The following is a 25,475-nucleotide window of genomic DNA, read 5'->3' as shown; positions in this document are numbered from 1 at the left end:
TAACAGAGGGAGACAGACCAAAAATAATAAATATACTACATTAGAAAATTATATAAAATTACAGAATGTAGGCCGGGCGTGGTGGCTCACGCCTATAATCCCAGCACTTTGGGAGGCCGAGGCCGGCGGATCACAAGGTCAGGAGATAGAGACCATCCTGGCTCTCACGGTGAAACCCCCTATCTACTAAAAAAAAAAAAAAATACAAAAAATTAGCCGGGTGTGGTGGCAGGTACCTGTAGTCCCAGCTACCTCAGAAGGCTGAGGCAGGAGAATGGCGTGAACCTGGGAGGCGGAGCTTGCAGTGAACCGAGATCGTGCCACTGCACTCCAGCCTGGGCGACAGAGCAAGACTCCATCTCAACAAACAAACAAACAAACAAAAATTACAGAATGTGGTGAGATCTGTAAAAGAAAGAAAAGGTCAGGTTACACCTTTTTTTTTTTTTTTTTTTTTTGAGACCAAGTCTTGCTCATTGCCCAGGCTGGAGTGCCATGGCACGCTCCCAGCTCACTGAACCTCCACCTCCCGGGTTCAAGCAATTCTCCTGCCTCAGCCTCCCGAATAGCTGGGATTACAGGTGCACACCATCACACCTGGCTAATTTTTGTTTATTTAGTAGAGATGGGGTTTCACCATGTTGGCCAGGCTGGTCTCAAACTCCTGACCTCAAGTGATCTGCCCACCTCGGCCTCCCAAAGTGCTGGGATTACAGGCATGAGCCACGGCGCCCAGCTGGGTTACATCTTTTAAAAGATGGTCAGAGTAGTCCTCTCTGAGAAGATAATATTTTAGCTGAGACTTGGAACAGGTGAAGGAATTATAAATGAGGGCATCTGCTAGAGAGGATGTAGACAAAAGCAGCTGACAATGGTCCTAAAGGCAAGAAGCATGCCAAGTATGTTCTAGGAAAGGGAGTGTAGTGAGCATGGGGAAAAGTCGTTGGAAAGGATGTCAGAGAGGAAATCAGGGAACAGTCCATGTAGGACCTCTGAATACAATGGCAACCCTCTATTGTGGAGTTTGGAGCAGAGGGATGACATAATCTGATTTATCTTTTAAAAGGATCACTCTGGCTACTCTATTGGAAATAGACTGTAGTGAGAGAAGAATAGAAGCAGAGAGACCAGTTAGGAGGCTACTGCAGTAATCCAGGAAGGAGGTGATGGGGGCTAGGACCAGAATGGAACAGGAGAGAAGTGGTTAGTGGTTAATTTAGGATTAAAAACCTACCTTAGAGGGTTGTTATAAGAATTTTATGGGAGAGTTATTATAGGTAAAATGCCTAGCAGATGCCTTCTATAAAGAAGATATTAAGTAATATCCTCTGTCATTATATTTTCCAGGCAGAATGGGTTCTCTGGGTCACTATAAGGAGGAGACTAAAGCTAGAGTGTGATAGCCAAGGCCAGTTGACCTGAAGGTTGGCAGCTGCCCTCATCTGATGTAGTAAGGGAGAGCATGTGGGAGAGCGTTGCATACCATAAAGTCATATACAAATTATACGTAGCCAAGTGTGGCCATTTATATGTCATCAAACAAGAAACCATTAACAATTATCAACCATTAACAATCAAACCATTAACAATTTCCAGCTGGCCTGAGGAAGGAACTTGATCTTCTTTTAGCCTCTTCCCTCATATCCCAACTCCAGTATGGGATTTTTCAACTGCCTATAAACCATTTCTTCTTAAAAGTTTCATCATATGCTATCTATGCACAGTTTTTAAAAAATTACCTGCACCACCTCTACTTCAAACCAGCTACTCATCCAAATGTTTCCTTCTATTAAAGACACACCAGTCTCCAGATGCTGAAAACCTAGCTGCATTTTTGTAGAACTGTGGAATCAAATTGGAAGTTGGTATCATAGTCATCATCTGGTTAAAACATCTCTTTTTACAAAAGATGAAACAAGGCTCAGAATGGAATATGCCAAGCTGTGGGCCACACCAGGCTTTAATCACTGAATGGCTCCTGAATTCTTTCTAGCAAGGTCTAGAACCAGTTTTCTGGACTCATTCACTTTTTCAACACTCCCTTCCCTTCCTCTTGCCTGATCCACATCACAGCAGTTCCTCAGGTTGGCTGCCACAGGCCAACACCTCTGCCCTGGTCGCCGCCATGTCTTCCAGGACCATCTTTCTGTTATTGCCAATTAACCCTTCTGGAAAGACTACTAGAGACCAGGGCCTACACTGCTTTAAGAATGCTGGCTATGGGTTCAAATCCTGGCTTTGTACTTACTAGCTGTGAGGACTTGAGCAAGTTTCCTAATCACATTCTGCCTTAGTTTCTTCATCTGAAAAAATCCTCCCTTCCAGGACTTAAGTAGGGTAAGCCATGTAAAATACTTAGTACAGAGCCAAACACAAAATAAGAGCTTAAGAAGTATTAGTTATTACTGTCAGTCCCTTTCAGAGAAGTTGCTGTGGGTGCCTGGTGAACAAATTCTAATTGCCTTGGCGTGGCCTTCATGGCCTTTCCATACCTACTATAGGTATGGAAACTTTCACTGATCTCTGATGACAAACCTTCCAACCAGGACAGCTCTCTTTGTACCCCATATCCATGCTCATTCTCATTTCTACCTCTGTGTTTTAGTTTATGCTCCTCCTACCTGAAACGCCACCTTCCTTTTCCTTTATCTGTCTGAATCCTGTACATCCTTCAAAGCTCCACTTAAGGTTTAGTACTTCACAAGAACTGCCCAGGCAAATTCTAGCTCCACTGATATTATTACTACTCTACAATACCACAGTTTTTATATTCAGTACTTATTGATCACTTCCTCATGGACAGGAATGAGGGCATTTAGTTAATAGTATGGGCTCTGGAGCAGACTGCATGGTCTCTCTCAGCCTGTCTCCTCAGCCATAAAATAAGGTTAATATCAGGGTTGTTGTGAGGACTAGATACACGAATACTTGATATATGTTAATGATGATTAATATGTTATTACTGCTATATATTTGATAACTTTTTCCTCTTTGTTTATAAACCTGCATTTTCTTCCTCCAGGTTATTCTATCCATATGCACTATACCTTCATCCAGTGTCTAGCACAAATGCTGGTCTCAGAGTAGTGTTCGACAACGAATGGATGTAAAAAAAACAAAAAAAAGAACAAAAAAAAACTAGGAGGAGTGCCCATGGCAGTTACATCAATATTCTCTATCCAGTCTGAATGGGTCCTGAACTCTTTCTTCTCCCCTATCTTATAGTTTCCCGGCGAAGGAGAAACTACAACCCCTTTCAGGGAGGCAACATGATACTATAGAAGAAAACTGGACTAAGAATCAGAAGACATGGGTTTGTGTCTCAGCTTCCTACACAAAAGGTCTGTCTGGTTTGTCTGTCTCTGTCTCTGCCTGTCTGTCTGTCAGTCTGTCTATCTGTGTCTGTCTGTCTGTCTCTATCTAGCTACCTACCATCTCTTTATATCTATCTATCTATCTATCTATCTATCTATCTATCTATCGATCTATCTATCTATTTATTTTAGCTTGAGAAAAATCACTTAAGCTCATGGAGCCTGTTTCCATCTCTGTAAAGCGAGAATAATCTGGCATGGCCTGCTTCCTTCGCAGGACAGCTGTGAAGATCAAGTAAAAAAAAAAAAAATGTATGGGCCACTCACAGTGGCTCACGCCTGTAATCCCAGCACTTTGGGATGCCAAGGCAGGCGGATCACCTGAGGTCAGGAGTTCGAGACTAGCCTGGCCAACATGGCGAAACCCCGTCTCTACTAAAAATACAAAAATTAGCTGGGCATGGTCGTGGGGGCCTATAATCCCAGCTACACAAGAGGCTGAGGCAGGGTAATCTCTTGAACCTGGGAGGTGGAGGTTGAAGTGAGCTGAGATGGTGCCATTCCACTCCAGCCTGGGCAACAGGAGCAAAACTCTGCTCAGAGAAAAAAAAGAAAAAAAAAAAAAAAGCATGTGGGAGAGCGTTGCATACCATAAAGTCATACACAAATTATATGTAGACAAGCGTGGCCATTTATATGTCATCAAACAAGAAACCATTAACAATTATCAAGTCAGCTGTATCTACTTCCAATGGCCTCCTGAGGAAATGGCCATTACCACAGTAATCATAGTGAATCTCTTTGCCCAGATGCCTCTTAAAAGATCAAATACTTACTTATACTATGGAGCTCAGTCCTGAGATTTTTTTTTTTTTTTTTTGAGACAGGGTCTCACTCTGTTGCCCAGGTTGAAGTGCAGTGGCATGACCACAACTCACTGCAGCCTCAACCTCCTCAGCTCAAGCAATCCTCCTGCCTCAGCCTCCTGAGTAGCTGGGACTACAGGTGTGTGCCACCGCTCCTGGCTAATATAGAGATGGGGTCTCCCTACATTGCCCAAGCCGTCGGTCCTGAGATTTTTGATAAGTCTGTCCTCAAACATTACGTCATATCTAGTAATTTGTTCAAAAGTACAGATTTAGCCAAAATGTCAACTTCACATCCCGGAGTCCATGGGTGGTACATGTATAGGTAATATGGTTATTAGCCAGAGTTCTCAAAGAGGAGGAAGAGTAAAGAAAAAAAAGATCCCTAATAAATTAGAAATGTCTGGTCTATTTCTACGAGAAGTTAACATTGGAGATGTGGAATGTATTCTGGAGTCAGAAGAAATGAATAAAAACACTCTGGGGTAACTGGAATAGTCTATGCATATATTCCTGAGCTACTTGTGTGTGCATAGCTATCATTCTATTTAATTTTGTATTAGATCCAAGGGGTTCCAGCATTCATCAGTAGTCATGATAGAGTTGAACAATGTCAACAAAGAATTCTATACCAGGCAGGAGCACATCAAGCTAATGCACTGACAAGGGCAATTCCTAGTGATTCATACTCTTTGTCACATGCATTGATCATTGTGCTTTTTCTTTTCTTTCTTTGGAGAATCAGATTTATCAAAAATAGCCATACATTTTATAATAGAGTGTAGGAGTGTGACCTTCTCCCAGCAATACTTCCAAAACTCAAGTGAGAAATCATTCATGTTAAGAGAACCACCTTACCTCTATTTTTTCCCATACGGCTTCATAGTTGTCTTGGTGCTGAATATCTTGCATCAGTTTCTGAATTAAAGCTGATTTAGTGGCAGAATGGCTCTCATTTTTCTCAGAGGATGAAGCTCTTTCTGACTTCTCATCAGCATACTTTTTCATGCCAGCGAGAGGCATACTGGACTCCTCATCAGAAAGAATGTCACTCAGGGGCCCAGATTCAATGCTCTCCCCTAGTGAAGAGGCTATGTCACTAGATGAGCTTGGAGACACCCTGCCTAGCCTTGTATGCTTCTTTTTGACATGATAGGTTGGATAGATTTCAGAATCTGAATTCATTTCAGACAGTTCCCAGTCATCAATATTCTGGATGGTTTCTCCTCTGGGTTTCTGAGGCAGAAGCTTTGTTAGGTTTTCCAACTTCAAAGCCAATACTTCTGTCTGCTTAAGGTGAGAGGGCAGTGCTAGGTATTCATCAGAGCCATACCAGGCCTCCACAACCTCACCATTCCTAGTGACGTGACTTGGAGAGGACGCTTGACCTTTTTTGCTTTTGTGTTTTGAAAGAAGTGGCACCGGAGACATGATGTTGTCTGAGCCAACAGAGGATTCACTGCTCTGAGTAAAAGCTGGTGAACTGGATGTTTCTGGCTGCGATTGCAATTTGGCATTCCAACTTCTCTGATTACAAGGCTCAAGTGAGGATGTGGAAGCAGAATTTGTTTGTGGCCCCTCTATGGCCTTGGAAGTACAAGAAAGCTCTCCATTTGGCACTGCTGAGCTCTTTGTATTTTTAGCTTGTTTGCCTGAACCAGTCCCCCGTTTAGGTGTTCGGCATGGAGGCACCTCTTCTGAGGTCTTGTGTGGCTTTTTAAGTCGAGATTTCTCTTTATAGCAGTCGTTAAGCCTTCCCAGGCTGGAAGAAATTTCTTTAATGTGAAATTTGACTGTGTTTTCAAGGTTCCCATTCCCCACCTTGTGTAAACACTCATAAGACTGGCTGGCAGCAGAAGGGCTGTTGGGGTAAGAAGACTGCAATACCAGGCAAAGTTTGGATCTGTCAGGAGGATCTACTAGCGAAGGGGTGCTTCTGCTCATCTCAGGCTTTAGATCAACCATTTGCCTCTTTCCACCATTGCCTTTCAGATCATTCTTAAAAGTTTCCTCTTTAAGAAAAAGTCCTCTTTTTGGCAATGTAGGCTGTGTGGGAGAGTCCTCGTTATAATTAAAGCAATCTCTGATGGTTCGTTTGGGGGTTGCATTTTCACAAGGAACAGGCTGCTGATTCTTTGCATCAAGATGGGAGGAGGAACTGGATTCTTGCTGCACAGTCTCAGAGGAGGGTTGAACAGCATTTGTCAGAGCTTCTCCTGAAGATGATGACACCCCCAGTGTTAAGCCTGGTTGCTCTTCGACTGCAGAAGCATTGTCTTCCTCACATCCACCTTTGTCGTCTACTGAGAGAGATACTTGAGATACCTCCTCAGTAACTGCTTCACTGCCATTGGTAGAGATAGAGTCAGCAGCTACCGTAAGTAAACCAACACTTCGGATAAGCTCAGGAAACTCCTTTTCCATCTCACTGTAGCTCCAAGAGTCAAAGGGTTTGGTTTTGACTTGGCTAGAGGTCATGTCACCTAGCCCACTGAGCAAATCCTCACTTGGACTGTAGTCAGACAGTTCGAATGCAGTAATGCCACAATCCAGAGACAAGTAATTTTGAGAACATTTGATGGTTAATTGTCCTGAGTCATCCACTTCTGTTAGAGAATCAAGCCGGCCCTGAAACAGACAATGGCAATGGTTTCAGTAAATGCAACATCAATTACAACATCAGCTGCTGTGCAAATGAAATCGCAGTACAGGGCACTATAAAGGTCAAATGTATTGGTCCCTATTGCTTGTGGTTTGACATACACAAAGGGATATTAATCAATTACCACATTGCTTTATATAGTATCTTGTTCTTAAACACCTGAAGATTTTTCACTAATCTGGAGTATACAGCCTTAACAGAAATGTCAAGAGCAAGCCAAAAAAATCCATTCTTGACTTAATTTTCAACTTCAAAATAATATATTATTCATTTAATAAGAATTTCATAAACAAAGCCTTAAGTAATACAATTTCTGGGATCAAAATAATGTAAAAGTAAAATCTCCACGAATGTCTGTTTTGCTTTTTGCTATCATTCCAGTACCTACCACAGTGGCTAACTCATGGTAGATGCTCAATAAATATTTTTAAGTAGAATAATTAATTATAATAAGCCAGTTGTGTTAAACATATATTGATGAATCAAAGGAAGGTAAACTACTGAATTTGCAAATACATAATAGTTCAAGACCAGTTTCTGTTTGGCCCCACCCTTTTAAAGGAGAAAATTAATGAATGTCCAAACTTTATCATTAGAGATAGCATCAGCTCCTCCCTCTGCATGTTTTTCTCCCCAAGTCCTGCTCCCACTGGTGTTTGCGAGCTGTTAAGTGCCCATCTTTCTTACTATTCATAATTCTGGATAGGCTGATTTGATTTAAAACTCCCTCACACTAAAAAAACAGCATTACGATTAACTATTTTTAATTTGTTAAATCTTTAATTCTGTAATTAAGGCTTTTGTCTCATTACTAATGCAGTTTCTGATTTCATACAACAAATGGGAAGATTTTCACTGATGCTTTGTTTGGGGTAGAAGAGCCCTGGGAACTATCCTATTTTGCCTACTGGCTAAATAACAGACTGATCTAACCTAGCCCCCTTAGGAAATGAAAAAAGAAAACTAAAAAGTGAAGGGTTGTTACATCCCCAGATCTCCTTTTTTTCTGGAGGAAGAACTGTGGTGAGCCAACTGAAGCTGGATTCCATGTGGCTGCTGGACCCTGTGATCCTTTCAACCAGGTTTTCCCAGATCTGGCTTCTCCAGGATCTTATATCTGGTTTTACTGCTCATTTGTTTGTTTTTGTTTTTGGAATGTTCTCTCCCTTCAGACCTTCACCCTGCCTTTATCTCCTACTCCACTCACTCTCATTCCATAACATCTAGATAAACAGACAAAAAGCCTTATTTAACTTTTCTAAGCCTCAGAGTCCTCATCTATAAATGATGATGGTTGATTACTACAATTACTTTTTCATTTAATCCTTAAAATTTTCTTCTGCCGTCTGTACTATTGTCCCTGTCTTACATAAGAGTAGCTTGGACCAAAAGATGACACCGGCCCTGGATAGAGGCTGTCCCCAAAGTCTGTATTCTGGCCATTAGATATTACTTTAAACTGGCATGCCCCCACCTCCAATTTGTTTTCCACACTGCCACCAGAATAACCTACACAAATTGCAAATCTGTTACTTCTTTGTTTAAAGTCCTTTAGAAGCATCCTGTTGTTGTTAAGTTAAAAATCCAAACTTTTCCTCAAAAAGGCTAAAAATTGAACTACCAATCCCACTAATAGGTATATATCCAAAGAAAAGGAAATCAGCATGTCAAAGAGATATCTGAACTCCCATGTTTGTTACAGCACTATTCATGATAGCCAAGATATGGAATCAACCTCAGTGTCCATCAACAGGTGAATGGATAAAGAAAATGTGGCATATATCCACAATGGAATACTATTTTGCCTTCAAAAAGAAGGAAATCCTGTCATTTGTGACAACATGTATGAGCTTGAAGGACATTATGTTAAGTGAAATAAGCAAGGCACAGAAAGACAAATACCACATGTTCTCACTCATATGTGGAAGCTAAAAAAGTTGAACTCAGAGAAGCCAAAAGCAGAATAGTAGTTACTAGAGGTTGGGAAAGGTAGTGGGTGGGAATAGCTAGAGGCTGGTTAATGGATACAAAATTACAGCTAGATAGGAGGAATAAGTTCTGGTTTCTATAGCAGGGTCAGATGACTGTAATTAAAAGCAATTTATTCTACATTTTCAAATAGCTAGAAGAGTGGATTTTGAATGTTCCCAACATGAAGACACAATAAATGTTTGAAGTGACAGGTATGTTAATTTCCCTGATTTGATCATTGCATTGTGTGCATGTATCAAAATATTACACTGTACCCTATAAATATGTACAGTTATGTGTCAATTAAAAATAATAAAAACAAAAAATGACACACTTCAATGCAAAGATATATTGCTTTAATATTTGAAGATCTTCCAAGTATATGACTGAAGACAGAAATCAACGATGTCATAGATAAGTATTTTTAAAACACAACCAAAACCCTTTCAAGGCCAGGCCCAAAGAGGCCTTTCTTATGCTATTCTCCCCTCACTGGCCACACGCGGCCACAGTATCCTGCTTTCACTTTCTGAAAATACCATGTTCCCTCCTTCCTCAAGGCCTTGGCACATGCTGCTTGCCCTGCCTGGAAAGCTTCCAACCTATACCGCTTAACTAGTTGACTCTTCCTTATCACTCAGATTTCAGCTTAAGTTTCACTTTTTCAAGATTCCAGATCCACATGTAAGTCAGAATATTTTATTGTAAGCCCTGCTTTCTCTTTAAGCATTGATCTCAATTTATAAATAAATACTATTGTGATTATCTGATCAATTTGTTTTTTCCACTAGTTTGTAAGTACTATGACAGTATAAATCACACAGAAAATGGTTGTCTTACCAGGGTGCTTGTAGCACGTAGCATAGTGATCTGCACACAGTATGCACAAATGTTGAATGAATGAATGAATGAATGACAACATTTTAGAATGTCTCTCTATGCCTTCCTATAATTTCTTTCTCTGATTACATAGTTTTAGTTAACTCCAATAATTAAAAGCCCAAGTTTCGAATTCTGGCTGTAGCACTAATTAGCTATGTGACCATGAGCCAGTAGCTTGATGTTGCTAAGCTTTATTTCCTTCATCTATAAAAAGGAAATGATAAGCCATGCCATAGGGGGTGTTGAGAGGCTTAAAGGAGGTAATATATGTAAGATATGTAATATATGTAAGTCTAGTACATGGATGAGTGCTCAATGAATGTTCACTCTTATTACGTTATTATTTTTAATAATGAAGTATATTGAGGAGGAAAGTTTCAAGATGAGAGTTATTGCTAACACTAAATTATACTGCACAAAATAAGAAATCGATCTCAACAAAAATTACCTAAATGGAATTGTATAGCTTTTGTGCTTCATAACTGAACTAGAAATCAGTCAGCCAAACAAAAGTTTACTTTATGCAGTTTTTAAAAGAGTAATAGTGAGATTCCCAATTCAAAAGCAGGTTGTATTTTCTTTAATCTTTTCATTGTTCATTACTCAGAACTTATTCTTTTACAGAAATAGTATTACAAAACAATGGTTAAATTCCAAAACTATCTCATAAAACCTATTTAAGTTAATATGTAGCTGAAATTTGCAACATGATTTTCTATTACATTTATCATGGTTACTGCACTGCAGTGCTTATATGAGGTTAAAGAAAAGTATTTATATGATAGATTTAAAAAAAAGAAATTTGAGAGTCCAGGTAAAAATTAGACTCCAAACTGAAGTGTCAGCCACCTGCCTTTGGACAAGCAGGGAACATGATAGTCTTGCAAATATATTTGGTCCCCATTCTGGTGGTTATTGCACCTTAAGACCAGGGTACTGTCTTGCTCGAGAATAACTGATGCTCAATCAGTGATGTTACATGATATATTGAATATATATATATATATATATATATTAGATGAATATATTGTTTAATGAATACATCTCAGAGAATAAAGTATAGCTGCCTTTTCTTAAATCTCTAGCCAGTTCCTGGTTTAGAAAAGAAAACGCCATACTCAAAAACACTTAATGCTTCAGAGGAAGCTCTCTCCCATCCTGTCCCACCTTATCAGTCCGGCCAACCATCTCAACTAGTGAGTAAACACCATCTTAACCAGTGAGACAGCTGAGTGATTATCACTTGCGGGGTAATAACTATTTTTTATTTTTATTTATTTTATTTCCATAGGTTATCGGGGAACAGGTGGTATTTGGTTACATGAATAAGTTCTTTAGTGGTGATTTGTGAGATTTTGGTGCACTCATCACCCAAGCAGTATAAACTGCACCCTATTTGTAGTCTTTTATCCCTCACGGGGTAACTATTTTTTATTCAAACTGTATTTTTTTAATGCAAAAAAAAATCCCTCCCTGAAAAAAAACAAAGCAAAACCAAAAACAGTATATAGTATTTCACTATGCAGAGGCAATTGTAAGAAAAGAAAGTTCTCTAAAGTTTCTCAGAGCAGATGAATGAGTTTTATCTCTGAAAATATTGCTTAGTAATACTAATGTTTTTAGTTCTGTTGCTTCCCTCCACATCATCTTCCCAGATAGTTTTCTAACGTGTGTACATAATAAAGTCTCAGGAAGATATAGAGTTAGGGGTGTTGCCTGTTGGTTTTACTGCCCTTATTTCAGAAATATCACATGGAATTGTGTAGTACTTGTAGCTGGGTGAGAGCTGCCTAGCCATGTACCCACTCCACTTAAATATACCTCCATTTAACATGTCATGAAGCAGGCCGAGCGCAGTAGCTTACGCCTGTAATCCCAGCACTTTGAGAGGATGAGGCAGGTGGTTTGCTTGAGCCTAGGAGTTCAAGACTAACCTGGGCAACATGGCAAAAGCCCGTCTCTACTAAAAATACAAAAATTAGCTGGGCGTGATGGCATGTGCCTGTAATCCCAGCTACTGGGGAGGCTGAGGCAGGAGAATCGCTTGAACCCGGGAGGCAGAAGTTGCAGTGAGCCAAGATCGTGCCACTGCACTCCAGCCTGGGAAACAGAGTGAGACTTGTTCTCAAAAAAAAAATTAAATATTAAAATATATATATATATAGAGAGAGAGAGAGAGAGAGAGAAAGAGAGAGACAAAGAAAGAGCGCGCAAGCAAAGAACACCCCTCCTTTTTTTTTTCTAATTCGAAGCAAGACATTTTGCTTTGTTCCTTTTCCATAATTAACTGAAGCCTAGTTCCAAATGCCTTCTTAGATCTTTCTTTTTGTTAACACTATGTTTCGCCACCAACTGAACATGAAATCTAACATTCGTAACTTAGAGATGCGGAGATCCTGAGTCCTCAGACCTGTGGGGGCTGTGGCATTCTAGTAAGAGGCCCATCAATTTACATGTTAGTCTACATGGACTAGACTTTGTCAGATTCCTTTCAGCCCTACCACGTTGGGATTCTATGATTCCGAATGCATCCCAGAGAACAGCAGTTGATGAGAAGAGCAAGTAATGACAAGCAACTGTGAAGTACAACAAAGGTTTGTTTCTCACAGGCAAGGGGAAAACATATACAAAAATCTTTCAATATTTTTATTTACACAATATTAATAGTTCTTAAGAGAACTTCCATTTTCTACATGCTGAAGTTATGAATCAAACAATTAATCTTCATGATTAATTCCCAGTTTATCAAACTGAAATTATATCTCCCTCTTCCACATCTAAAGCAGGGATTATCTGTATTATTTAATTCAACTAATCAGACTTTTTTACAGCAATATGAACTATGTGCTGTGGGAGATACACAGATGAATATAATCTGGAACTAACCCTCATGTAGCTCAAAATATAGCACATACTTTGGCCTGATACAATTTGGCCCATTATAAGTGCCAGTGGAGGAACCCACAAAGTGCTATGTTGTGAGCACTCTGGAAGGACCAATGCATCCCCACACAGAAGGTATCATTTAGGTAAGTGCTTACCACACCATCTAGCACATGGTAAGTTCTCAATCAATGTTTCCTATTGTGTTGATATTATTAAGAGTTATCACTCTCTTATCATCTGTGTGACATTACCTCTCTTGACCCCAATTCTCTCATCTGTAAGATGAATACAATCATAATACCTGTAAATTGAGGATAACAGCACTTGCTCTGCCTACCTCTCAGAACTATGTGAGGACCAAAAAAATTATGAAGGTCATTTCTAACATGTGTTATTCACCTTTGAATGCATAGAGTCTTATACATAGTAAGAAATCAATAAATAGAGAAGATAGAAGGAAGAAAGGCAGGGAAGAAACAATAATTATTATTAAAATAGAAATCAGTTAAAAACTGGTTTTGTTTTATTTAAGTACACCTAGATTTATATCCTTAAGTATTCACTTAAATTCTTCATTTTTAAAATTTAAATTTAATTTTAATTTTTAGTTCTGGGGTACATGTGCAGGATGTGCAGGTTTGTTACATAGAAGTATTCACTTAACCTATTCTTAAATTCAGTTTTTCCATCTATAAAAAGGAACTACTTTTAATATCCCTTACCTTCCTTCCTAAATGAAACAAATTTAAAGTGCTTATCACAATGTCTGGAATATAGAAAATTGCAGAACAACATATTTTTTAAACAGTTTTGAGCTTTGCCTTCAAGTGTTCTTTATTTGTTTGTTTAGTTATTGACTAGTTTTATTTTAGTAAGGTATTGGCCAATTTTTTTTACTAGATACGGTCTGCTCCATATTTAAATAAAGAATAAAGTTCATATATTGTTTATTCAAGAAGAGAAGAAGATGGAATTTGCCACTCTCCAGAGTTTCAAACTTGCTCTTTAATATGGCTCTGAAATTTAACTAACTTCCAGAAAGAGAAAAATGAATCTTCCTTTACTGGAAGGACATCTACTATTCTAATTTACCAGTGCTTTTTAAATTTGGGTGTTTTTTTATTTTGCCATTTCCCTCATCATTCTACAAATCTTTCATAGTTGAATTTATTCTGAGAAAGCTGATAATTTTATCCTAATTATCTTCCTGCTTTTTACAATTCCATTGTGCTAGCAGAAATAAAGAAAACTAAGCAGTCTTTTAAACATCCTCATAGAGTCACACTAGACACACAGAAATAAAGGATCAGAAATCTACTTTCAGGAAGTATGGTTATAGAGGCAGAACTTTAATTCATAGAAATATATCCATAAAGCGGATAACTGAAAATCTACTGTTCCTTTACCCCTCACACAAAAATTTTCTGCAATCTCTACAACAGGACTAAAGACTGACTTCAAACATAAGAATGCACTAAACTGCTTCCAATCAAATCCATTCATAATTGCTGAGTTCGTGTTGTGAGAATAGATGCTACTTATTGTAAATTCACAACACAGTTGTAAAAACAGTGGCCAGCAACAATTACCGTCCATGGCTCTTCATCATTTATTGAGCTACTACTTCATGAATGATACAAGTTCAATTAAGTGTATGATGAATGTATTCCACAGAACAATAATAACAACAAACCCTAGAGCACTGCTATATCTCCAGCTCCTACAACAGAGCTGATTATCAATAAATGTTTATTGATTTAATAAATATATGATTTGAATCAATGATTTTTAATCTCCTTCTAGTAGTAGAAAGCAGGCAGATTTGATCACTGACCAGCATTGGATGTTGGACAGAGCATTGGGTGTTGGACAACAAATGGGGAAGGGGGAAGAAAAGAATATATAGACTTGAAGATGCCAGGTAGATATCTAAAGAAAGATCTCTCTAGAGGTTATACAAATCTTCCTCATCTCTGATCTCCATTAGCACATTCTATCAAGGATATCAGATTTAGGGCAAAGTTGGTCAGCTTGAGATTCTTTGTAGTCTCCCATAACCACAACAGTCCCAGTTGAGAACCCTCTAGGGATCTAACTTGGGAGGGATGGCATCTGGGAACTAACACGCAGCTCACATATTCATCCCGTGGTTACTCTACTGAAGTCCTGCCACAGTAACAAGGAGAGCTAACTGAAAACAAAGACTGTGACTTAAAGTTAGAGGTAAGCCTAGTCGATTTTGATTCCTATAGATTTCTAGGCACTGCGGAGAGTTTGCCACAGCAAGAAACTTTATTTTGAATAAACAAAAATCAACAAGAATAAATGATTTATGAGAATAGGCACAGATTTGTTTGGTGTTGTTGATAATGTTGGAGCCACTGAAACATTAATGTCAATAAATTAATGAATTATGCAACACTCATTATAAGGCCTTTTAATCTCATATATTAATGTAAGTGCCTTATAAACTTGTAGAATATATGTTTTCCACAAACTAATAGTAGAACACTAAACTGGGTATTAAGAGCCGAAGGACTAAACACACATGCCTGCGCATACACACCCACCACTCCCCACATGCAACGTATCCATATATGGTATCCGTACGTATATGTATACGTACAGCCGCTGCTTAGCAGGCAAAAACACTGTTTTTTCTATAAATATATGTCCATTGTATTTAAGAATGAGACAGTTCACTTGAATTCAGATGTACAGGGTCCATTCTTAAGTTATTCATCAAGAATAACAATAAAATCTTTCAGATCCTGAATATAAATAAGAAAAATCAAATATATTTTGTATAATATTCTAATGTCCATTTGATTCACTGTATCTAGAATGATTCTTCTAAAACATGAATCATGGGAGTTTGCTGAACAAACACTTCTTTTATCCTCAAAATAAAGTCCAAATCTCTTAATATGGATTTAGAAAGCTCTTTATCTTCATGATCTGACCTCAGCTTACCTATTAGCCCAAATCCCGCCTACTGGTTCCTTGGGCTTTTTGCTCCAGTGCTACTGGTAGCTCTCTGGGCCTGCCATTCTCTTTCTTATCTCTGGGTATTTGATAATACCATGTCCTCTGCCTAGAACATGTTCTGCCTCTGTTCACCAGTCTATTCCTGTCTCTCCTTTACGTCTCAGGTAGAGTCATTTTTTTTGGAAAGCCTCCCATCTGAATTAGGTGACTCTTTCTCTGTCCTCTAATGGCATCTTGTAGACTTATCACAGTTTGGCTTGAATGTCTATTCACTTGGCTCCATTTTCCTCTAGACTCAAAGCTACTTGAAGACAGAAACCATGTTTTGATCATTATTATATTCTTAGCACTGAGTGTCTGACACATAATAAGTACTCAATACATATTTATTAAATAATTGAAGAGGAAAAGGAAGCCAGGTTAGCATCAATAACAATGAATGGCATATGTGCAAATTACCAGGTATGAGCTAACTCTGATCTAAAGCCCCATTCATATTGGAAGTGCCCTAGCTTCTAGTCACTATGCCTAGATTCAAAGCCCATCAGGGCCTGCTTATTTACCTACAAAGAATTCCTATCCTACATCTCTAAACTGAAAACATTCTCAATTGGTCATACCTGGAAATGCATTGCTTAACTTCAAGGAAAACACTCACCTCTTTTGTCTCTTCAGAGAAAGCTTGCAGAATGTCCGTCTGCCTAGTGTAGTTGCCATTGGCGTCCTGCAGACCTTGCAGAATGCGCTCCCGCAGAACCAGCACTGAGACTCGAAGCTGGTGCCAGAGGAGCTGCACTGCGTGGATGTCCACTATCACGTTGACAGAGTAAGACAGCAGCTTTAGGGAGAACTCTGTTTCAAGGAGGGCATGGATTTGCTCAACATGATCAGAAATATCTTCACAAATGTCCTGCAGTAAAGAAAAGCAACATATGTGAGGACTACTTTGCCTTATCCTGGAGGGAGGTGAGGGTAGTAGAAAAGTACACTCTTACCTAACACCAATTATCAGGGCCAACAGTAGCACATTGGATACCTGGGGCCTTTGTTTTAGTTCAGATACCCAGTTGCAGGCCATATGCCTGTGCACTGGGCCTTCGGTCATTTAGGTAAATCAATCTTTTTCTAAGCCACACAAATCCTACTATTCCATCAGATGCCCAAATTGAAAGTCAGCCAAGGTGAGAGGTGCATCTCTCCAATTCACTGCTCTCTTTTTTATTGTTTGTTGGGTATTCTGGAAGGGAACCAGTGGCTGTTTTATTTGCTAGCACTAAGCTACACTGGGCACACAATATTTCAGGTTAGAAACATCACCTAGACACCTTTGAAGAAAGATAACCTAGAATGTGTGCTTCATAGGCACTCTCAGCCATTCTCAGTGAACTATGGGGTATTTGATGTAAGGGGCAATTGTCACTCTCCCACAAGTATACAACTTAATATTCAAATTCAGTGGGTTTTTTTTTTTTTTGGTTTGTTTTTGTTTTTTTTTTTTTTAGATAGAGTTTCACTCTTGTCACATAGGCTGGAATGCAATGGTGCAATCTCGGCTCACTGCAACCTCCACCTATCGGGTTCAAGCAATTCTCCTGCCTCAGCTTCCCAAGTAGCTGAGATTACAGGCGGCTGCCACACGCCCCGCTAATTTTTGTGTTTTTAGTACAGACGGGGTTTCACCAGGTTGGCCAGGCTGGTCTTGAACTCCCAACCTCAGGTGATCCACACACCTCAGCCTCCCAAAGTGCTGGGATTACAGGCCTGAGCCACTGCACCCAGCCTAAATTCACAGTGGATATCGAAATTTTCAACCCACACTTTGCAAGCAGAATCACTCTTATGAAACAAAGCCAGAAAAATTCCAAATATGAAAAAAGACAAAATACAATTTTGTTTTGTTTCATGCAGACATTTTAAACAAAAACATTACTAACTCAGTCTCAGTCTCCTTGACACATACTATTAGGTAGGAGGATTTGGTATCTGACATGTCACTTGTTCTTACAAGTTCCCAAATTTCCATCGTGCTGTCAGAGGCCAGCAGCATGAAATGAGTGGCATCAATGGTAGTATTTACTTGGACAATTTAAGAGACCATTAAGCATCAAAATGATGGTGTCAGCTAAAAGGGCTCAGTTACTCGTTTTTAGTTTTACATTAGTGATTTTTTAAAACTGAGCTTTTATTTATGATTTTTGTTAAGGCCAAAATTTGAAGATAGCATTTGAGTTCTGAGCCCTACCATCAGTGTCAAAACGGTCATTCTATGCTGGAAACATAACCTTCTGATTTCATGTAATTCAGTTACTTTTTTAAAGAGAAAAATGAAAATATATAATCTGTATTTAAAAATGTACAAGGGAAAAAATCTATTGAAGAATGATAAATTGTGCTAAATTATGAATATTAATTGTTGTACAATTCCAATGAGTGCTCCAATATTAGTTCTTGAAACCCAAGAACTAATTGGTGACAGTGGTGCAAACTGGTGATTATAACTTGAAACAGAGCAAAAGTTTAAACTAGATGAACTTTGAAGCACTAATTAGGTAAGGTTCTCCCAAATGTGACCCACAAGGTAATGCAATCCAAAAGAAATTTAGGGCAAAAAATCTATTAGCCAGTGCATGGGAACCAATCACAGCCAGATTAGCTCGTCTCTGCTGGCCTCATCACAAAAGAGCAGGGCTCTCACTGCTATCATCAGATATTCCACATTGCCTGGGATTTCTGGTTGGAGCACCTACTTCATGTATTCCCCACACCTCTTGACCACTACCCCAAAATAAATGCCTGTATCTTTTGTCCTCTTAGGATGTTCATTTCTGTGTTGTTCTGTGCCACTTGGAGAAACTCCCTCCCTCCCACGGCTGAGTTCTTCCAAATTCTGTACACTTCCCCCCTTCTGTTGTAAAAAAAACACTTCTTAACTTCTTCACAGAATCCATCTACTTCCTGGACTCACCCAAACCTGATTCTGCCCAAGAATCCCACTTCCCCTGTTGTCCTCCCAGGGAAGGCTGCTCATTCTCCCAGTCCTCACCTGAGAGACTATAGTATGGATGATGGGGGAAAGGCTGGCCTCAATGCCTTTTAGCCACTTTGGCACTTTCTGATCATTACTCTTTCACTCTCATACTAACACCCTTTTTTCCCAGTAGGTGCCTAGTCTGATAAACCTTACCATCTTCCTCCCTCATTGCTCTTACCTACATTCTTCCCTTTTACTCCTCTACATTACATTGAAGAATGCAAGTGGTTCACATTTCACTCTCTCTATACCAAGCATGGCGTTATCTTTGGTAATGTCAGTATTGACAATGATGAACCAACCAACATGGTAGCCTCAGATTTCCTTTACTCTACAGCTCCCAGGACCTTCATATCCATTCCACTGGGACAAGTCTCTACCCTAGCTCTACTGTGGACTTCACTATCACTTCACCTGTGTAACAATATCAGAAAGTCCCCTATGCCACCAACCTCTATTTGTTCAACTTTTTCACTCCTGTCTCCCACTACAGGTGCTCTTCAACCTCATCCAGGCCACCAGCTTCTCCAGTGACCCTTTCCTCAAATACTACCCTCCTGCTAGCATCTATGGGGTATGCCTATGCTATAGGGAGCATCTATAGTTATCACTGTTCAACTACTATCTTGGCAGTAGTCTCCACTCCCTCATACTCTTGATTCATAATTCAGATTTGTTAGCCTCTGTCTCTGGCATCTCACTTTGATGCTAAAGATGCAGAATATCTTACATACCTAGGAGAGAAAAACACTTGGGTAACCTTTATGCTACCAGCTCAGAATAGCCATATATACATTTCTCATCTACTCCACACCATCCTGCAATACAAAATGTTACATAGAGCCTTGGCACCACGAAAGCATCATGTAAAAGCACATGCCATCTGTTCCTCTTATACATGATTTGGCTCCTTTGTAATAGATGTAGGAACGTAGTCAGAACCAGGTCATGGGTCAAGATTGCCAGGAAACTATCCAGGGAAAACAATATATAAAGGGCACTAAGGTATCATTGGTGCCAGTTAACTTAGGTTTTCACATCCTACTCCCTACATAACTGGGCAAGGTAAATTGGCCCCATTCCCACAGAAGCAGATGGACCCCTAAGGGGAAAAAAACACCCTTCCTATAAGTGCTGACCTACCAAAGTAGATATAATGATGGCAAATAAACACATTGCAAAATCTTCAACTACATAAGCCAAGATGGAAATGTAAATTAAAACCACAATGAGATACCAGTTTACACCCGTTCAAATGCCTAGAATAAAAAAATTACTGACAGCACCAACTGCTAAGGACTTCTAGAACAACTGGAACTCTCCTATGCTGCTTATGGGAATTCAGAATGGTACAGTCACTCTGGAAAACAGGTTAGCAGTTTCTTATAAAATTAAGCATACAATTACCAATATGACCCAGCAATCCCACTCCTGGGTGTTTATCCAAGAGAAATGAAAACTTACATGCACACAAAAATGAAAAGATCCTCCACCCACAATCACTAAAACCTTCAATAGGTAAACTGATCATGGGTAAGTGGTCCTTCAATGTGTAAATAGATAAACGAACTATGGTATGCCTATATAATATGCAGCAGTTTTTTAAAAAGTGAACCACTATACATGTAACAATTTGGATAAATCTCAAAGGCATTACACTAAGTGAAAGAAGCCAGTCTCAAAATGTTACACACTGTATAATTCTATTTATATAAATAATATTCTCATAAGACAAAACTATAATGATAGACAATAGATGAGTGACTACTAGAGACTGGGATGGGGAGGGCATGATTCTAAACTGATAGCACAAGGGAGTTTTGCAGACTGATGGAACTGTTTGGTATAGATTGAGGAGGTGTTATGCAAATCTACACATGGGTTAAGCTGTACACCAAAAAGAAAGTCAACTCTGCTGTATGATAATTTTTAAACTAATTACAGGAAAAGCAGTTTATAGTCTCAGTAAAATACACATAAAATTCATTTTGGATCACATACTGCCTTCGTATTCTTGAAAATTACAAAAAGCACAACTCTTTAAAGTCATGATGGTACTGTGATCATCGGCACTAATTTTATATAGTAATTCTGTGTAGCTTCCATATTATTTTCTAGCAAGTATAAAGGAAAATGAAGCTAATCAGGAGCCCATCTCAAAGTGAGTTAATGCAAATGACAATGGTTAACAATATCTTCAAAGTTGCATAAGATTTTTTTCCACAGATATTACTGTGCTAATGTGGGAAAGTGACCCTCTACATTGCTTTGTTTAATTCACATATAGCATAATAGCACCATGGCATTCAGTACTCACAGACCAAAATGTATTGAATACATTATGTTACCAATTGCTCACTTCACTCAACCTTCCAGATACCTTGCTGTCTCAAAATTGAAGCTGCTGTCTCCTGTCAATGAGACAGGAATCTTCTGTGGTTACTGAAGCAGCTGATACAAACACTGAGGTGACCTGAGACTGTTTACAAATAAATTCTAGTTGGCTGAGTCAGTTGGTTTTTTTGTTTTTTTTTTTTAAATTGGGTTGTATGCTTATGTGAGAGGGGTACCTTTTCCTTTTGTAAAACATATTATTGTGTACTTTTTCATTGTATCTTATTTCTTCTAAACAAATACAGGGATGTTAAGGTAACTCACATATTTAACCAGTATGTCCAGTTTTCACCAGCTAGAGACAGAAATGAGGCACCCTTCTTGTGATTGCTCTGAATGCTTACTGTAATAACTCTTGAGTGTGACTTCTCAGTTCCTGCTAATTGTCCCTGGGAGACGATCTCTTTGCTGCCTCATCATGAGGCCATCATACCCTTTCTCAATCATTCTCAAAACATCTTAAAGGTTTCCCTGTGAAATTACAAATGTACATGGATCAACATTCTGCCGAGGTGCCTCAAATTGCCAATCTCCAGGGCTCCATGTGCATCTGGAAGGAAGTCTGCCCTCCCAGCAACATCCTCACCCAGGTACGGAAGCAACACTTGGCACCTCAGTTCCACAAAGTCGCACAAATGCAATCCTCAAAAACACACACACACACAAAAAAAAAGGAAAGAAAGGCAAATTCCCCTAATGGCTGGGTGAGGTGGCTCATGCCTGTAATCCCAGCACTTTGGGAGACTGAGGCAGGAGAATTGCTTAGACTCAGGAGTTTGAGACCAGCCTGGGCAACACAGAAGACCCCATCACTATAAAAATTTTTAAAAATTAGTCAAGTGTGGTGGCACACACCTGTGGTCCCAGCTACTTGGGAAGCTGAAGTGGGAAAATGCCTTCAGCCCACGAGGTGTAGGCTGCAGTGAGCCATGATCGTACCGCGGTACTCCAGCCTGGCCAAAGCAAGAAAATAACCTGTCTTAAAGCAAGAACCTGTCTCCAAAAAAAAAACTGTCTTAAAGCAAGAACCTGTCTCCAAAAAAAAAAAAAAAAAGTTTCTTTACCCATATGTTCACCATATGTGTATGTGTTTATTACAGAAAGCTAAAAAGAGATTCTGACCTAATACATGTATTTTATATTTTAAAATACAGATTAAAGAAATATCACAGTTGCAATAAAACTCACAAGTAAACCTTTGAAATTGAAATTGCAACTTTATACAAAAAATCTTCCTATTGCAGAGTATAATCTTCAGTTGACTATCAAAACCATACTTTCTCCAAAAACAGAGTGATAGATTTCCCTATGGCAAAATATTTTTATTTCCCCAAAAGTGAACTATCCCTCTCAGTAAAGGAGAAGTACAGGGGAACTTTCTCAACTTGATAAAGAATATCTACAAAAAACCTATAGCTAACAGCAAACTTAACAGTGAGAAACTAGAAGCTTTCCCGCAAAGATTGACAGCAAGGCAAGGATGTCTCCTCTCAGCACTCCTTTACAACATCATACTAGAAGTCCTAGCTATTGCAATAAGATAAAAAGAGGAAAGAAAAGGCATAGATTTGGAAGGAAGAAATGAAACTGTCTTGTTCAAAGATGACATGATCATCTATGCAGAAAATCTGACAGGATGGAAAAAAAAATGCAGACTCCTGGGACTAATAAGCAATCATAGCAACGTTACAGAATATGAGGTTAATATACAAAAGTCAATTGCTTTCCTATATACCAGCAAAGAACAATTGGAATTTGAAATAAAAAACACAATACCATTTATACTAGCATCCCCCCAAATGAAATCTTAGGTATAAATCTAAAAACATATGTACAAGATCTATATGAAAACTGCAAACTCTGATGAAAGAAATCAAGGAAGTAAATACATGCAGTGGTATTCCATGTTTCTGGATAGGAAGACTCAATATTATCAAGATGTTAATTCTTCCCAACTTGATGTACAGCCTCAACTCAGTAAAAAACCCAGCAAGTTATTTTATAGATAACAAACTGATTCTAAAGTTTATGTGAAGAGGCTGGGCATGGTGGCTCACACCTGTAATCCTAGCACTCTGGGAGGCTGAGGCAGGTAGATCACCTGAAGTCAGGAGTTTAAGACCAGCCTGGCCAACATGGTGAAATCCCAACTCTACTAAGAATACAAAAATTAGCTGGGAGCGGTGTTGCATGCCTGTAATCCCAGCTACTTGGGCAGCTGAGGCAGGAGAATCACTTGAACCCAAGAGGCAGAGGTTGCAGTGAGCCGAGATCACGCCATTGCACTCCAGCCTGGGGGACAGAGCTAGACTCTGTCTAAAAAATAATAATAATAATAAAGTTTATGTGAGGCAAAAGACCCAGAATATCCAAAACAATGTTTAAAAAGAACTCAACGGGGGGACTGACATTACCCAACTTCAAGATTTACTACAAAGCTACATTAATCAAGACAATGTTATATTGGCAAAAGAACAGACAAACAGATCAATGAACAGAATAGACAGCCTAGAGGTAGACCCCCATAAGTAACAGTTAACTGATCTTTGACAAAGGAGCAAAGGCAACACAATAGAGAAAAACAGTCTTTTCAACAAACGGTGCTGGAACTGGACATCTACAAGCAAATAATAATAATAATAATGATAATCCTAGACATTGACCTTACACCCTTAACACAAATTAACTCAAAATATATCACAGACTTAAGGGTAGACCTACTAGACAGCCTAGAGGTAGACCCACATAAGTAATAGTTAACTGATCTTCGACAAAGGAGCAAAGGCAACACAATAGAGAAAACACAGTCTTCCCAACAAATGGTGCTGGAATTGGACATCTACTAGCAAGTAATAATAATAATGATAATCCTAGACATAGACCTTACACCCTTAACAAAAATTAACTCAAAATATATCACAGACCTAAGGGTAAAATGCAAAACCATAAAACCCTATAAGATATCATAGAAGAAAATCTAGATTACCTTGGGTTTGGCAATGACTTTTTGTTAATAGATACAACACCAAAGGCACAATCTACGAAAGAATTAATAAGCTGACTTCATTAAAATTAAATATTTATGTTCTGTGAAAGACATCATTAAAAGAATGAAAAGACAAGCCACAGACTGGGAGAAAATATTTGCAAAAGACTTATGAAGGATCATTATTCAAAATATATAAAGAAGTCTTAAAGCTCAACAAAAAGAAAACAAACAACCCAATTAAAAAACAGTCCAAAGACCTTGACAGATGCCTCACCAAAGAAAATAGACAGATGACAAATAAGAATATGAAAAGATGGTTCCATATGATAAGTCATCAGGGAAATGCAAATTAAAACAATGAGATACCATTAAAACAATAAGATACCATTACATAATCATTAGAATGGCCAAAATTCAGAATACTGACAACACCAAATGCTGGTGAGGATGTGGAGTAAGAGGAACTCTCATTCATTGTAGTGGGAATGCAGTTTGGTGGTTTCTTACAAAGCTAAACATATTCTCACCATAAAAACCAGCAATCGCACTCCTTGGTTTTTACCCAAAGGAGTTGAAAACTCATATCCACAGAAAAACCTGCACACAGATGTTTATAGCAGCTTTATTCATAATTGCCAAAACTTGGAAGCAATGAAGGATTGCCAAAACTTGGAAGCAACCAAGGAGTTCAGTAGGTGAATGGATAAACTTTGGTATATCTAGACAATAGAATATTAGTCAGTGCTAAAAAGAAGTAAGCTATCAAGCTATGAAAAGACATGAGGAACCTTAAATGTATATTACTAAGTGAAAGAAGTCAATCTGAAAAGGCTACAAACCGTACTATTCCATTTATATGACATTCTGGAAAAGGCAAAGCAGTGGCTCCCAGACCGTTTGGGGCAAGGAGGGAAGACTAAGTAGAGAAGAGGATGTTTATGGCAGTGAAACTGTTCTATATACAATAAAGGTGGATACACATAATTTAATATTCCTCAAAATCTATAGAATGTACAAGACAGAGTGAACCCAATGTACACTATGTACACTATGGAATTGGGGGTGATAATGATGTGCCAAAGTAGGTTCATCAATTGTAACAAATGTACCACCCTAGTGGGAGGTGCTGACAATGTGGAAAGCTATCCATGTGTGGAAAGCTTAATGCAAGGGGATATAAGGGCTACCTCTGTGCCTGCCTCTTAATTTTGCTGTGAATCTAAACTGGTTACAAAAATACTATTTAAAAAAACACAAACTAGACTACCTCTTCTTTATTTTTCCTCTAGCAAATACACTTTTCTAATAAGCCTAGTTTCTTCTTTTGTCATATTAGGAATTAACTATAATAGGCTGAACATGGTGGCTCACACCTGCAGTCCCATCACTTTGGGAGGCCAAGGTCGAAGGACCCCTTGAGCCCAGGAGTTTGAGACCACCCTGGGCAACATGGCAAAACCCCATCTCTACAAAAGATACAAAAAGTATCCAA

General features: G+C 38.9%; 1 protein-coding gene across 8 annotated transcripts in view; it reads right to left on the bottom strand.

Annotated features, from left to right (window-relative positions):
• The window catches only part of AKAP6 (A-kinase anchoring protein 6), a 622,676-nt gene that overhangs the window by 280,908 nt on the left and 316,293 nt on the right, over nucleotides 1-25,475 (bottom strand). For all 8 annotated transcript variants that reach the window (XM_509893.8, XM_016925975.4, XM_054666458.2 and 5 more), the window contains 2 exons: nucleotides 16,228-16,479; nucleotides 5,039-6,808 (listed from right to left, as the gene is read on the bottom strand). In XM_509893.8, the coding sequence (XP_509893.4) occupies nucleotides 5,039-6,808; nucleotides 16,228-16,479 (2,022 nt within the window). The remainder of the gene's footprint in view (nucleotides 1-5,038; nucleotides 6,809-16,227; nucleotides 16,480-25,475) is intronic.

This window comes from Pan troglodytes, chromosome 15 (assembly GCF_028858775.2).
Source record: "Pan troglodytes isolate AG18354 chromosome 15, NHGRI_mPanTro3-v2.0_pri, whole genome shotgun sequence".
Classification (NCBI taxonomy): domain Eukaryota; kingdom Metazoa; phylum Chordata; class Mammalia; order Primates; family Hominidae; genus Pan; species Pan troglodytes.
Note: the sequence above shows the minus strand (reverse complement) of the source record. Positions and strands in the feature narration are given on the sequence as shown.